Below are 16551 nucleotides of genomic sequence, written 5' to 3'. Positions count from 1 at the left end.
CCTATCGGGGAATGTTATCATACCATTAAATATTCTGTAAGAACATGATTTCTAGGGCTGGGAGCGGTGGCTCACACCTGTAATCCCAGCACTTTGGGAGGCCAAGGCAGGAGGATCACCTTAGGTCAGGAGTTTGAGACCAGCCTGGCCAACATGGTGAAACCTGATCTCTACTAAAAATACAAAAATCAGCTGGGCGTGGTGGCACGTGCCTGTAATCCCAGCTATGTGGGAGCTGAGGCAGGAGAATTGCTTGAACCCTGGAGGCGGAGGTTGCAGTGAGCTGAGATGGTGCCACTGCACCCCAGCCTGGGTGACAGAGCAAGACTCCGTCTCAAGAAGAAAAAAAAAAAAAAACCCAAAAAAACCCCCTAGATTCTAATGAATTGTTTGGGTTCCTACAATACATCTAGTACTACTCGAGGTGCTGAAGACACAGAAGGGAACAAGCCAGTCCCCATGGTCAAGGAATACATATCCTGCTGAAGAAAGACAAGCAATGAACCTACAAAAATGTTCATAAATGATATAATTTCAGAATAAAATCGGATGATGGATAGTGACTGGGCAGGCTACTTTGCTTGAGGGAAGACCTCTTGAGAGTGGGACTTCTGAGTTGATACCTGAAGGCTGAGAAGGAGGCAGCCATGCAAATATCTTGGGAAAGAGCTCTGTGAGCAGAAGGAACAGAGAATGCAAAGATCCGGAGGTAGGAATGAGCATGACATGGTCTACGAACAGAGAGAAGCCCTGATGGCTGGAGCTGGATGAGGAGGGGCAGTGAAGAGAGAATTGCAACTGGAGGGCCAAGACGGGTCATGCCACATAGGCCTTGCAGGAGTTGGGACTTGATTCTAACTGCAATGAGAATTCAATAGAGAATTTTCCAGCAAGGGAGTGACACAATAGGGACATCTCTTCAATGGCTGAGTACCACAGTAGAGGCAGCAGAGCTATGCCAACAGGCTGTCACAGTAATCCAGACGAGAGGAGATGGAGGCTCAGCCTGGGACACAGTGAGACTCCAGAAGTGGTGGATTCAGGACATAATTTGGTGATAGACCCCATAAACTTTTTTTAAAGGTTTTGGATAGATAGCTTTTATCACTTATTTATTATTGAAGATATGTACAACACAATAAATAAGCTTGCTTCAGACGTATATATAGAACTCTGTATCCAATAATGAGTGAATCCACATTCTTCACAAGGACACACGAAACATTTCTGTGAAACGCCTGTGGACTAGTCTACAAACCAAGTCTCCATAAATTTCAAAAATGTATACCCTTGAAAATCTTTGAAGTCCTGGAGATTTAAGTCTTCAACTATCTTAGTCTTACTACCAAAAATAGCCCCTAAGGAAAAAAAAAAAACCTTTCGATAAAAAAAAGATAAACAAGAATAATATAAATTTCACAGACTCCAGCTAACCAGCTTCTGGTGGTTAGTCAACAGGCCAGCTTTTGGTCACAATGTAATTAATTTCATTCTTAATGCATTGCTGAAATTATTTAAATGCCTGGGGAACTGGCTCCAACCCACAATCTCCTCCCCTACCCTACATTCCAAATAGATCAGGCATTTTACACTTGGCTCATCTTCAGTGAAGACAGTAATTAATCTTTATTTGAAAACAAGATTTGGGAGGCAGAGGCGGGCAGATCACCTGAGGTCAGGCTTTTGAGACCAGCCTGGCCAACATGGTGAAACCCCACTCTACTAAAAATATAGAAAAATTAGCTGGGCGTGGTGACATGCACCTGTAATCCCAGCTACTCAGGAGGCTGGGGCAGAAGAATTGCTTGAACCTGGGAGGTGGAGGTTGCAGTGAGCTGAGATCACGCCACTGCACTCCAGCCTGGGTGACAGAGCGAGACTCTGTCTTAAAAAAACAACAACCAAGAAAACGAGTAAAATCCAGCACTCACTGCATTATTGAGCCTACAGAAATCTATGAGGAATTTGACAGGGAATATTAGGGTAGGTAAAGAATCAAGGGTTTCAGGCCGGGCGCGGTGGCTCACGCTTGTAATCCCAGCACTTTGGGAGGCCGAGGCGGGCGGATCACGAGGTCAGGAGATCGAGACCACGGTGAAACCCCGTCTCTACTAAAAATACAAAAATATTAGCCGGGCGTGGTGGCGGGCGCCTGTAGTCCCAGCTACTCGGAGAGGCTGAGGCAGGAGAATGGCGTGAACCCGAGAGGCAGAGCTTGCAGTGAGCCGAGATCGCGCCACTGCACTCCAGCCTGGGCGACAGAGCGAGACTCCGTCTCTACCAAAAAAAAAAAAAAAAAAAAAAAAAAAGAGTGAGGTCTCTCTTGATAAACAGGCTTAGCAGGATTCTTTGGTAAAACCCGGCTCGGCAGGCCGAGGATGCCGTCTAGTATAGAAAAGGCCTCAAAGGAGCCCGACTCAAGTTTGGTCAAGGAGGGCGTCTGTCCCGGCGGAGTTGGGGTGGGTGGGTCTAAGTCTACAGACCTTGCCGAGCTACGTCCCCAAGGTTAGGGACTAACAGACCTCATAGAACACAGTGTGTTGGTCGCTGTACACCCGTGAGGGATTCATCACGGTGGCCAGCTGTAAGACGAACGGCTGCATTCCAGCCTCCATCGGATCAACCACAAATCAGTGCGCCGGCTTCCTTATCTGCCCCGAACGCAGGCTGCCGGCTATCGAGGGAGGGAATCCTACCGCGGACTCCGCGGGCGGGGCCTCCCGCACCTGCCGCGCGCCAATCACAGGCCGGCGCGCAGGGGCGCAAGCGCCGCAGCCCTGGGCGGGGCTTCCGTGGCTCCCGCATCTCCCCCGCCCCGTCGGCCTCGCCCGGCCCTGAGTGGCCTTCGGGGATGACGTGCGAGGCCGCCTCGGCCTATGGCGGCGGAGCCGGCCGGCTGCTTGGCGGAAGTGGTGTGGGGGAGGTGGCCCGCAGTGCAGGGGCAGCGCAGCGCGGGACCGCTGACGGGACGCGGCTCGGGGAACATGGCTCGCTTCGCTCTGACTGTTGTCCGGCAGTGAGTATGGCTGTGGCAGGATGCCTTTCTCTCTCTCTTCCTTGAGTGTGTTGGAGCGGGTGAAGGGAAAACGGGTCTACCACCCTCTCCCCTGCTCGCTCCAGCCCCGGGGGACTGGCTTGGAAGCGCTTTTTCCGGGGCGCTTGCCCTAGGGCCGTCTCGTGTCGCCCCTCCTCTCACCCCAGCAGCCCCGAGGGACGATGGCAGGTCTTAGATAGCTTCGTCCCGTGTTTCAGATAAAGCGAGGCCCGGAGGGGCAAGGGATCGGGGTTCGTAGGCACTTGGTGGCTGCACCAAAAACGGTGCCAGACATGTCCATAGACTTGTCTGGGTACCGCTTTTGCTCCCCAGCAGATTGCAAAGAGTTTGCAGAATTGCTTGTCCTTGGCTGATGTTTTTGATGCCGGCTGCCTTCCGCTATCCTCTCTGTTTCCGAGGTTCCCCCTCGTTTCCCCAGGCAGTCAGCCCCCCAGGCACATATATGAGACTTCTTTCTTTTCCCCAGAGGTTACAGTTCTGGGAGAGAAGAGGATCACAGCTCTGATCTCAGCAGACCGTATCATCCCAAATAAATGTTTTTATTATCATAACATTACACGAAGCTGAATGCTGATAGGTCTTTATGTCTCTTTTCTTATCAACATGTATTTGCCAAATGTTAACGGGAGGTGAAAATCAGGGTACAGATTTTTCTTTTTTCTTTTTTTGTGAGATGGAGCCTCGCTCTGTCACCCAGGCTGGAGTGCAGTGGCGCTATCTCTGCTCACTGCAACCTCCCGCCTCCGGGGTTCAAGCGATTCTCCTGCCTCAGCCTCCCGAGTAGCTGGGATTACAGGCATGCGCCACCACGCCCGGCTAATTTTTGTATTTTTAGTAGAGATGGGGTTTCGCCATTTTGGCCAGGCAGGTCTGGAACTCCTGACCTTAAGTGATCCGACCACCTCGGCCTCGCAAAGTGTTGGGATTACAGACATGAGCCACCGCGCCCTGCTAAGAGCACAGATTTTTCAGGCAAGGTAGACCTCGGTTGGAATCTGTTCTCCAGCTAAGAGCCAAGTAGCCTGGACTTAAATTTCCTGCTATGCAAATGATAGTGCTTATCTCACTATTTTAATGCGAGAATTAAATGGGGGACAGGTAAAGTGTATGATGCAACAGGGGAAGAAATATATCTGAGAAATAACTTCTATAAAGAAAGCTCCAATAAAAGTGCAGTTGATTCCCAAATACGAACGTACAGCTTAGCACACCAGCATTTTGAGTAGGTACTATATGCCAGTAGACTGGATCATACAGATAAATAACATACCATTTCTGCATTCATGGAGCTCACAAAGGACGTTAATATGATTTAACTTTGTCAATTGACTTTAACAGCTATCTTTTCTGGCCTGTGCTTCCTTTATAAGAAAGATAATCTTAAGAATCCTCTAAAATTGTCCGTTTAGGATTAGCAGGATTTTAATGGCTACCTTAGAAATCTAGTTCCTCACTGTCTCTTCTCCCACCCCTCTCGGTTGTATAGAATGCCTTGGGAGAATTCTTAACTTACTAAAGGTCACACAGCTAATTGGTAGCAGAACAGGAGCTAGAGGCCTGATCACCCTTTCTTCCAATGTTGGTGCACTTTCTAGATGCCTGACCCAGCCAGCCCAGTGTCATATTTATAATTGAAACTCAGACCATCAAGGTGATTCACCCCTGTAATCCTAGCACGTTGGGAGGCGGAAGTGGGTGAATCCCTTGAGCAAAGGAGTTAAAGACCAGCCTGGGCAACATGGTGAAACCTCCTCTACAAAAAAAAAAAAAAAGCTGGGTGTGGTGGTGCATGCCTGTGAACCTAGCTAATAGGGAGGCTGAGGCAGGAAGATCACTTGGATCACATGAGCCTGGGAAGTCAGGGCTGTAGTGACTGTGATTGGGCCACTGCACCCCAGCCTAGGCGACACAGTGAGACCCTGTCTCTAAAAGAAAAAAAAAAAAAAGAAAAAAAAAGAAAACTCAGAAGTTATAGAATATTTGGGGTAAGGCAACCCCTAAAAAGATGATTCCTATTTAGATTCTTAATAGACGATAGTCATATAAATATGGATTTTATTCCCTTTCTGCTGCTTACAAAGGGTTTGATTCCGGAGGCCCTCATAGGAATCATTTAAAAAATGTCTTAATAAATGATTATTTGCCAGGCACTGTTGTAATTAAAATCTGACAATTTAGTGAGTTAAGGACTGATATCCTCATTTTTCACGTGAGGCAGCTGAGACCGAGATGCCTTGTAACTTGCTTAAAGTCACATGGCAAGTTGAGGAAGTAGGAGTTTAACCAAAGCAACTTAACCACTCACCGTCTTTTGTTTCCTACTTAATGTGTTAAAACCTGGCATTTGTAGATTACTTGAACATCACCAGCCATTTTTGAGGCTACTTTTTAGTCTCTTAATATAATTGTGTGGAGTTATGACAATAGTTTATTTTGTTCTGTTTTATGTGTAGGAAGATGGAGTGAGAGGGCTGGTTCAATGCTTTCCGGTCTGGATAATCCCTCTTCTTGCCTTCAGAGTTCTCAAAACCAAAACCTGGTGATCCTTTCAGGAAAAGAAGTGATTTTTAAATTTGACTCATTATCACCATAGTTAAATGTAATGACTTTTTGAAGAGTTAGATAATTTTATTGGACTTACCTCTTCAGATAATGCAAAAAAATCTTTAAAGCAATTTAAGTTCAACAGAACCTGTTAGGAATCTTGTGCTGTTCCTGTATGTGGTTTATCTTTCTTCATACTTTGAAATGAAAGTACCAGTGTGTATCATTTCTGGAACAAAATGCCCAAGATTCCAGAATTCAGGTCTATCATCATTGTCAGACTATAACTTCTCATGAGCTTACGGCACAGCATTGTTGAAAACTCCAACACGTGTATGTTGGCATTACCATCACCTATCCAGCACTATTGAAGGGTCTGGTTCCTTGAAATGTTGTAGGTGTTTGCAGTGAGTCCCCGGCGAAACCATCCATTTAACTTCGTTTTTTTTTTTTTTTTTGGAGCTATGTGTGCCTTTATTAGCTGAGCCACTACTTGAGGGGGATGAAGCGGGAGGAGTGGGTGGCCCCGATGCCGGGCCGGCAGTGCTTCACCGGCTTGTAGGTGATGGAGAACTCGCCCAGGTAGTGGCCGATTATCTCCGGCTTGATCTCCACCTGGTTGAAGGTCTTGCCGTTGTAGACGCCCACCATGCTGCCCACCATCTTGGGCAGGATGATCGTGTCCCGCAGGTGCGTCTTCACCACTTCCGGCTTCTCCATGGGCGGTGCCTCCTTCTTGGCCTTGCGCAGGCGCTTCAGCGGCGAGTGCTGTTTCCGCCGCAGGCCCGGGTTTAGTTGCCGCCGCTGGCACGCACTGTACAGCTGCGTTAGCTGCTCGCAGGACATGTCCAGTAGCCGGTCCAAGTCTGTGTCGCAGTAGGTGAGTTTGCGGAAGGTCCGCTTCTTCTGCTCTACCTCGGCCATCTTGTCGGATCCTCAGAAAAGTTCACTTCCATTTTTAGGCAGCTCTTAAAGCTTTTAAGATTTTTTGGCAAACTAAATTTAATTTACTTTTAATGATTTAAAAATGAATTAGTAAAGGTTTTTTGTTTTTGCTTTTTTTTTTTTTTGAGACGGAGTTTCACTCTTGTTACCCAGGTTGGAGTGCAATGGCATGATCTCGGCTCGCCACAACCTCCGCCTCCCGGGTTCAAGCTATTCTCCTGCCTCAGCCTCCGGAGTAGCTGGGATTACAGGCATGTGCCACCACGCCTGGCTACTTTTGTACTTTTAGTAGAGATGGCGTTTCTCCATGTTGGTCAGACTGGTCTCGAACTCCCGACCTCAGGTGATCCGCCTGCCTCGGCCTTCCAAAGTGTTGGGATTACAGGCGTCAGCCACCCCACCTGGCCGAATTAGTAAAGTTACTGATAGCAAAACTGATTTGTTTTTGTTACTGTACTTCTATTGGCAGTTACTTTTTGTGTAATGCTAATAATTGTTCTGTATATTAATAAAGCAAGCAAAATACTATTAGGTCATCTGTAATTTAGTACTTTTATAAAGCTAATGCTTTTATAAAATTTTAATGCTTTATAAAAGTATAAAGGTACCTTGTACAGATACTTTATAAAGATCAAAGACAGCCAAAAGTCCTGTAATCCCAGCACTTTGGGAGGCCCAGGCGGGTGGATCACCTGAGGCCGGGAGTTCAAGACCAGCCTGGTCAGCATGGTGAAACCCCGTCTCTACTAAAAATACAAAAAATTAGCTGGGCGTAGTGGCACGCGCCTGTAATCCCAGCTACTCAGGAGGCTGAGGCAGGAGAATCTCTTGAACCCGGGAGGTAGAGGTTGCAGTGAGCCCAGATCACGCCTTTGCCCTCCAGCCTGGGCAACAAGAGTAAAACTCGTCTCAAAAAAAAAAAAAAAAAAAAAGGGACAGCCAAAAGTCTTGTGTTACTAGCTCTTGAAATCTTCTATATTTGCAAATGAATGTATTAGTGTAAAGGAATTAGGACTAAGCTGTATTCGTGATATCAGGTGAGGGTTTACATTTTCATTTACACTAAAGAACAACTTTCCCATGATTTATCCCTCCTTTGTAGCACGCTGAGTTTGTGTTGAATTTGAATTCCTTAAATGGAATTAAGGGAAATTGAGCTTTGTGTATGATTTTTGAAGAAATGCTGCAGAGTATAAATCCAGGGTAACAAGATACAATGTCTTTTAAGAACTGTGAGATAACCTGCAAAATGAATGATGTATATTTGTAGGTCCTATAAATGGCTGATCCTAAGACTTAACATCTTGGCAGAAGCACTTGGATTCCTGCAGAGTCAGGTTTCTGTTTTGGAAATGGACCACACTGCAGATTTTGAAAATGAGTGGTGTTATTCCTGACTCCTTCAAAATATATCCCTCTGACCTTTCAGCTCCCTTCACCTTCTCTGCTGCTATCACAAGTCAGACTTGGTTAAGGGAAATAGATCAATAGTAAAACTGTTTTAGCCATCAACTTTCCTTTCCCATTCCCCAAACGTACTAATTAAACAGTTACTTCAAAGATTTATATAAACCTCTCGATAAAGCTGATAAAAGCTGTACAACTAAATAGTTATGAAAGCTTTTGGAAAAAAATCTATTTTTGGATTCCTACTGTTTAATATTTATAAAGTGATTTGAACGCAAAAATGCCGAATAGAACTAAACCGAATGCTGTGATTGTTAATAATACTATTGAGTCTACAGCAGCCTCTGTTGATATACAGCTAAATGAATCCTTCATTATATCACAGTGGTTATGCTGCTTTCACTGAAAATCGTTAGATGGTGGGGCAGTGCTTTTATGAGACCATCAAATTTCTGGGATTCTATTTTTTATTTTTTATTTTTATTTTTTTTAATTTATTTATTTTTTTTGAGATGGAGTCTTTCTCTGTCCCCCAGGCTGGAGTGCACTGGCGCGATCTCGGCTCACTGCAAGCTCCGCCTCCCGGGTTCACACCATTCTCCTGCCTCAGCCTCCCGAGTAGCTGGGATTACAGGCGCCCGCCACCACGCCTGGCTAATTTTTTGTATTTTTAGTAGAGATGGGGTTTCACCGTGTTAGCCAGGATGGTCTCGATCTCCTGACCTCGTGATCCGCCCGCCTCGGCCTCCCAAAGTGCTGGGATTACAGGCTTGAGCCACCGCGCCCGGCCGGATTCTATTTTTTATAAAATGACATTTTGACAGTATAAACCTTTATTTTAATTTGAATCTTTCGTTATCTACTTTGATTAAATAAAAATGCTGAGTTAATCGTCAGCAAGTGTACAAAAAGTAATCATCTCTGCCAAATTTCTGTGATTTCTAAATACTGAGTTTTTTGGTGGCTCTTGCATGATTTCTTGGTTGGCAAATTCTTAAATTTTTTCTCACCCCTCATTTCAAAATGAGGGTGCTTCTTTGGCTTTGGCTGGAAATTGTATTAGCAACATATAAAAAGAAAAACTTTAGACAAATTAGACTTAGTTTATTTGAGCAAAGAAATGATTCATAAATCAGGCAGCACCTGAACCAGTAAAGCTTCAGAGTGCTCAACCCAGCGACATAGGCAGGCAGTATTTATAGACAGAGAAAGGAAGTGACATGGCCAGGCGCAGTGGCTCACACCTATAATCCCAGCACTTTGGGAGGCTGAGGCAGGAGGATCACCTTAGGTCAGGAGTTCAAGACCAGCCTGGCCAACGTGGTGAAACCGTGTCTCTACTAAACATACAAAAATTAGCTGGGCGTGGTGGCGCTTGCCTGTAATCCCAGCTATTTGGGAGGCTGAGGCAGGAGAATTGCTTGAATCCTGGAGTTGGAGATTGCAGTGAGCCGAGATCACACCGCTGCACTCCAGCGTGGGCTGCAGAGTGAGACCCCATCTCAGAAAAAAAAAAAAAAAAAAAAAGAAAGGATGTGACATATAGAAATAGCCTGATTGGTTACAGCTCCGCTTTGCCTTATTAGGACATGTCTGAGCAGTTTGCCGCCCATAATTGGCTGAAAGCTCAGCTGCCATGGTTGGCTGAGACTTGGTTTTTATTACAGGAATATACTCTCAAATTGTGTTGTGGTTTGTGTACATATTAAGTTAGGTGACAGCTCCCTAGGCATGGAGGCAGTTTAGGCCAGGTTTAATTTAAGGGCTACAAGCCACTGTCTAGCGAGGATGTTACTTGTTTTGTTTTGCTTTTGAGGGCGTGATCTCGGCTCACTGCAGCCTCCGCCTCCTGGGTTCGAGCAGTTCTTCTGCGTCAACCTCCCAAGTGGCTGGGACTACAGGCACGCGCCACCATGCCCAGCTAATTTTTGTATTTTTGGTAGAGACAGGGTTTCACCATATTGGCCAGGCTGGTCTCAAACTCCTGACCTCATGATCCGCCCGCCTCGGCCTCCCAAAGTGCTGGGATTACAGGCATGAGCCACCGCGCCCAGCCGAGGATGTTGCTTGTATTGAAATAACAGATATTTTATTCTTGGTCTCAGCAAGATTTTGAGGCTGAGACAGGAAGTGAATCCAATACATGGTAACTATTTTCTAGATTAAAAATGACGGGTTCCCCATGTTTGCCCTGAATGCTTCTGCTTTATCCATCTGAATGGTAGAGGTTAATATCCTCTTTCATGCCCATTTTATAAGATTCTGAATGAATTTTGGAGTGTAGGAAATCTTTTTTTTTTTGAGACAAGGTCTTGCTTTTGTTGCCCAGGCTGGAGTGCAATGGCATGATCTTGGCTCACTGCAACCTCCGCCTCCTGGGTTCAAGTGATTCTCCTGACTCACCTCCCGAGTAGCTGGGATTACAGGCGCCTGCCACCATGCCTGGCTGATTTTTGTATTTTTAGTAGACACAGGGTTCTACCATGTTGACCAGGATGGTCTCGAACTCCTGACCTCAGGTGATCTGCCCTCCTTGGCCTCCCAAAGTGCTGGGATTACAGGCGTGAGCCACTGCACGTGGCCTAGGAAATCTTTTGTTAATATTAACAACAATGATAATGGCAAATCAGTGCTGTTGGTTTTTTACCAAGGTATAAATAGTTCTGTGTATTTTTATTTTTTTATTTTTTTGGAGACAGAGTCTTGCTCTGTTGCCCAGGCTGAAGTGCAGTGGCATGATCTTGGCTCACTGCAACCTCCGCCTCCCGGGTTCAAGCGATTCTTCTGCCTCAGCCTCCCAAGTAGCTGGGACTACAGGCACTCAACACCATGCCTGGCTAATTTTTGTATTTTTAGCAGAGATGGAGTTTCACCTTATTGGCTAGGCTGGTCTCGAACTCCTGACCTCGGGATCTGCCCACCTCGGCCTCCCAAAGTGCTGGGAGTACAGGTGTGAGCCACCGTGCCTGGCCAGTTCTGCGTAATTTTCTTTATCTTGCATTTATTTTTTAAGCTAATACATCCACATATTTAGAAATCAAAACAATTCTCCCTAGTCTTCCTATTCTCCCCCCAACCAGTAGGTGACCATGTTTATTAGTTGCATGTTTATCCTTCCATTGTTTCTTTGTGCAGATCCAGATGTTTATTTCCCTCCTTTCTAAAAAGGTAGCTTTCTTTTCATATTATTCTATACCTTGTTTTTTCTACTTAATCATATATCTTGGTGAGCATTCCATATCTTTACATATAATGTCTCTCTTTAAAGGACACATTTACATAGGATTCCATTAGGTAGATATGTCACTGTTTATTTGTTAATATAAATAATGGTTATTCTGGCCATAGTTAAGGAATGAGTTTCCCTGTTATGGACATTTGGGTTGTTTATAATCTGTTGCTACTAGAAATAATACTGTAGCTAATGATCTTTTTTTTTTTTTGTGAGACAGGGTCTTGCTCTGTCACCCATACTGGAGTGCAGTGGTGTGATTGCAGCTCACTGCAACCTCTGCCTCCCAGGTTTAAACAATTCTCGTGCCTCAGTCTCCCGAGTAGCTGGGATTACAGGTGCCCGCCACCACGCCTGGCTAAATTTTGTATTTTTAGTAGAGATGGGGTTTCATCATCTTGGCCATGCTGGGCTTGAACTCCTGACATCGTGATCCACCCACCTCGGCCTCCCAATGTGCTGGGATTGCAAGCATGAGCCACCACGTCTGGCCGCAAATGATCTTTTAAATATGAGTGAATTCAGTTATTCCCAGTAATTGGGTTATTGGATAAAAGGGTAAACAGATTTGTCATTTTGATAGGTATTTCCAGATGACCCTCCCTAGGTAAAAGTACATTCACTGAAGTTCTGTCATTTCCCAGGATTTTCTCCAGGCCCTGGGCATGTTGAGGGTATGTAATCCCTGCTTGTGCCTTTAAGGAACTGGAGCCAGGATAGACACAGAGCTAAAAAGTCAATTAGCACACAGATGAAAACTTATGTTGGTAGCGCCAGGGGACCATGGGAGCATAGAGTGTGGGTATTAAATAGAGTAGGTAGATGGGGAATGGTTCTGGGGAGGGAGACTACCTAAAAGAACCGGTCTTGTGTTGGGTCTTAAAGAACATTCATATTGGCCAAATCCAGCAATCTGTGTCTTGGCAGAGGTTGGCATACAGCTGATTTTGTAAACAAGCGGCAATATTCCAGGCCGAGGCCTGAGTTTGTGATTCTGACTTCCAGGTCTGGTAGATTTTTTTTCTAGATCTGAGTAAATCAATCCTATGTGACATTTTAATTATTATAAACTAGTGCTTCACTTAAAAACAATGGATCGATCATTTTCCATGGAAATCAAGGAAATGCAAATTAAAATTAAAGTGAGATGAATTGTTCAGGTACCAGATTGGTACAAATTGAAGAAACCTTCCATCACTGAATCTTGTTGAGGGTGGTACACCACACTACAGGGTAGTGTAACTTGCTATGACACTGGCATTACCTAATAAAGCTGGGTATTTGCATACCTTATGGCCCAGCAATTCTAGTGGTAGGTTGGGTCAGCAAACATTTAATTAGCGCTCAAAGAAATTTCAACTGAATTCTCCTTGATTCTACTTTTCATGTATTTGACAGTTGCATTTATTGTTAACCTATCCTGCTGTCTGTCCGGTCTTGCCCATGCACTTCCGGCCCTTTTCCCCCTCCAGCCTCAGTAACCCCAGTTATTTTGTGACAAAGTTTCCGGTTCTTTTACCCTTCCGGTTGCTTCAGATTGCTTTGTTTTGGTATTTTAGTTTTTAAAAGTGTAGTACTCAAACCTCAGTTCAGTGTGCAGTTGGTCTGCGAGATAGCTGTCAGTACTACAAAAAATAACTGCTGAAGACCTAGGAACTAAGAGAAGGCAGGGGGTTCTGAAGGTTTGTGCACTTCTCTCCCATTCCATTCAGATTCTCTTTAACTTGCTCATTCAGTCCAGCAGTGAATAGACTGACTCTTAACGTTTTTGGTCCTGCTGCCAGTAAGAATAGTTTTGATCAATATATTTCTTTTAACAAAATTATTTGGCTAAAATGGTATTTGCATTATATTTTTTAGTAGGATTTTCCACCTGCAGTTCACTTAAGATTGATTCCTGATCTACACGTTTTAGTTTGGAGTAGTTTGAAATTCTTAGCTCTTCATTAAAGAAGACAATCGCAGATATTAGTTTAGAGTACATTGTTTTTACAGGTTGGATTATGAAGTGTGTTACAAGTTTCATATGATATTTTTATGAGTATCACCACACTTGATTGCTCATTTTTTTCCTCCTCTCAAAAATAATATGATTTGGCTAATAAGGTTCTCCTTCTCTTTCTATTTTAGTGGAGAAACAAGATTTAACAAGGAGAAAATAATCCAAGGTTGGTATAATCCGATTGTTATTTTAGCTCTCACCCTGGTGTTAATAAGATGTGTGAGTTAAGCAGATTTGGTGGGGTGGGGTAGACTGGGGGCAGCGCTCCATTGTGAATTGGGATTACAGAATCAAAGCATTATAACCACAGAAATATGATCAGGGCTGTTAGTAACCAGGAGGAATAAATCTCTCAAGTAAACTGGGTGTGAAGTACAGGTCTCCAAGTTATTCTTTATGTATGGCTTCAAAGTGGCTCTGTCAGCTGATTAATTATATTGGGTCTGGGTGTCTTAAAATATAAATGTCTGGATTTGAAATTATTTTATATTTGGAAACATGAAGTTTACTGACTGGTGTTAATGGTATTTTTTTCTGCTAGGATAGTTATTTTAATTTTAGTAGTAATAAAGGTTTAAAAAAAGAACTATTTTCACATGTGTCCGTTACTTTATTCTGAAGAGATTCTTTCTCCCTTTTTCTGTTAATTTGGACTCAGATCTTTTATTTGCCCTGTGATCCAGCTAGTCTGGCTTTTTAAGAATATCTTGGGTGAACTTTTGGCTAGACATGCTATTTCTGTGCTGTGATTATAAAAGCATTTAGTTTTATTTTTTCGGTTAGGGACTTCTGGGGTTTACAAAAACTGATTTTCATATTCCATGTGCCTGACTCCCTTTTATGGACACTAACTGGTCTGATTCTCAAAGGAACCTTTGTTTTCAGACGAAATGTGCCCCACGCAGGTTATCCTTTGGACGGAAGCCTCTTATCACCTGGCCTTTAGTATTGCTCATTGCTCTTACTTCCTAAGACATTGACAGTGGAATGTCAAGAAGGTTTTTATGTTCTTTTCCTGACCTTGTCAGTTGGATGCTTTAGTTCTTTAAGTTACAGCCTTTTGTGTATAAGCATTCAAGGCTCATATATTTCTTTCTTTCTTTTTTTTTTTTTTGAGTCAGGGTCTCACTGTGCTGCCCAACCTGGAGTGCAGTGGTGCAATCTCGGCTCACTGCAACCTCCGCCTCCCGGGTTCAAGCAATTTCTCGTGCCTCAGCCTCCTGAGTAGCTGGGATTACAGGCGCATGCCCCCATGCCCAGCTAATTTTTGTATTTTTGGTAGAGATGGGGTTTCACCATGTTGGCCAAGCTGGTCTTGAACTCCTGACCTCAGGTGATATGCCCACCTCAGCATCCCAAAGTGCTGGGATTACAGGCGTGAGCCACTGTGCCCGGCCTCAAGGCTTATATATTTCCAAGTACTGTTTTTGTTTGCATGCCCATAGATTTGACACGTGGTAATGTGGTAAGCATTCAGCACCAAGTATTTTAAATTCCCATTGAGTGACTTCCATTGTAAATGCTTTTGTGTTCTGTCAGTATGGTTTATTTGATGATACTTCTTTGAAATGTGTTAATTATGGTCAGTTTTTATAATTCTTCCATTGTATGCTTCAGAAAAATGTATAATCCGTCATTGTTGGGACTGGAGTTATATATAAAATAATCAGCCTTCTTGATTTTGTTTTTCAAATCTTACACACTTCATTAGCTTTATAAATGCACTAGTTTCCCTGCATGTCCTAAATACCAATTTATGAGTGCAGTATTTTTAATTTCCTGCTGTGGTGGCCAGTTTGCCCTTTAATACTTGGAATTCTATCCATGTTTGGTTTCTATGTTCTGCTTTTGTATCGATTGAGGTTATTTTATTAGGCTTATACAAGTTTAAATGATTACATCTTCTGAGTAAATTGGATCATTGATTTTCTTATAGTGGTCCGCAAATCCTTAGTGAGGCTTTTGTCATAAAGTCTTACTTTTCTGATAGTAATATAGCTACTTGAGCTGTTTGGGGGATGGAATTTCACTGGTACGTATTTTTGCATCTCATTCCTTTTACTCTTTGTGTGTACCTATGTTTAAGTGTTATCTCATAAATAGTATGTAGCTAAATTTTGGCTCTTTTGAAAATATATATAATTCTTCTTCTTTTTTTTTTTTTTTTTTTTGAGACAGAGTCTTGCTCTGTCACCCAGGGTGGAGTGCAATGGCGCGATCTCGGCTCACTGCAACCTCTGCCTCCCGGGTTCAAGCGATTCTCCTGCCCGAGACTCCTGAGTAACTGGGATTACAGGTTCCCGGCACCACACCTGGCTCATTTTTTAAATATTTATTTATTTGTTTATTTATTTATTTTGAGATGGAGTCTCACTCTGTTGCCCAGGCTCATTTTTTTTTTTAATTTTTATTTATTTATTTATTTATTTATTTATCTATTTATTTATTTATTTATTTATTTTGAGATGGAGTCTCACTCTGTTGCCCAGGCTGGAGTACAATGGCGTGATCTCAGCTCCTGCAACCTCCACCTCCCGGGTTGAAGCGATTCTCCTGTCTCAGCCTCCTGAGTAGCTGGGATTACAGGCGTGTACTACCAGGCTCGGCTAATTTTTGTATTTTTAGTAGAGACGGGGTTTTACCATGTTGGTCAGGCTGGTCTTGAACTCCTGACCTCGTGATCCACCCACCTCAGCCTCCCAAAGTGCTGAGATTGCAGGCGTGAGCCACCGCCCCTGGCCTAATTTTTGTATTTTTAGTAGAGATGGGGTTTCACCATGTTGGCCAGGCAGGTCTCGAACTCCTGACCTCAGGTGACTCACCTGCCTTGGCCTCCCGAAGCGTTGGGATTACAGGCGTGAGCCACCACACTTGGCCTAGAATCTGTCTTTTGACTGGCAGTAGTGACTGTTTGCTTTTATTCTGGTCACTGATATGTTTTGATTTTTTTTCTTTGTTTTTTTTCCCCTTCTTTTTCTAGTCTTTCTTTTTTTATCTTGCCTGCTTTTATTTCTTAAGTGCTTGGTTTTTTTCCTGTTCCACACTTTCTTACTTTCCCCACTACCTTTGAAATGATGTATCATTTCCATTCTTTACATGGTTATCTTAAAATTCTTACCCTCATACCTGTCTTAGCCAGGGCTGCTGTAACAGTGTATCATGGACCCAGTGGCTTGAACAATACACAGTTCTAGAGAATGAATTCCAAGATCAGGGTGCCAGCAGATCCAGTGTCTGTGGAGGACCTGATTCCTGGTTTGCAGACTGCTGTCCTCTGGTTAATATCCTCACGTGGCAGAGAGATAGATCAAGAGCACTTATAAGGACACTAATCCTGTTCATTCGGGCTCCACCCTAGGATCTAAT

General features: G+C 43.8%; 1 protein-coding gene and 1 pseudogene across 1 annotated transcript in view; one reads left to right on the top strand and one right to left on the bottom strand.

Moving 5' to 3' along the window:
- Nucleotides 1–2908: 2908 nt before the first annotated feature.
- The window catches only part of TIGAR (TP53 induced glycolysis regulatory phosphatase), a 32895-nt gene continuing 19252 nt past the window's right edge, over nt 2909–16551 (top strand). Inside the window, exons 1-2 of the mRNA XM_003273699.2 lie at nt 2909–3016; nt 13314–13351. Of these exons, the coding sequence (XP_003273747.1) occupies nt 2985–3016; nt 13314–13351 (70 nt within the window). The 5' untranslated portion in view covers nt 2909–2984. The remainder of the gene's footprint in view (nt 3017–13313; nt 13352–16551) is intronic.
- LOC115832877 lies at nt 6074–6523 on the bottom strand (annotated as a pseudogene).

The sequence above is a fragment of the Nomascus leucogenys genome, chromosome 23 (assembly GCF_006542625.1).
Source record: "Nomascus leucogenys isolate Asia chromosome 23, Asia_NLE_v1, whole genome shotgun sequence".
NCBI classification, from domain to species: domain Eukaryota; kingdom Metazoa; phylum Chordata; class Mammalia; order Primates; family Hylobatidae; genus Nomascus; species Nomascus leucogenys.
This window is presented reverse-complemented; position numbering and strand designations above follow the sequence as displayed.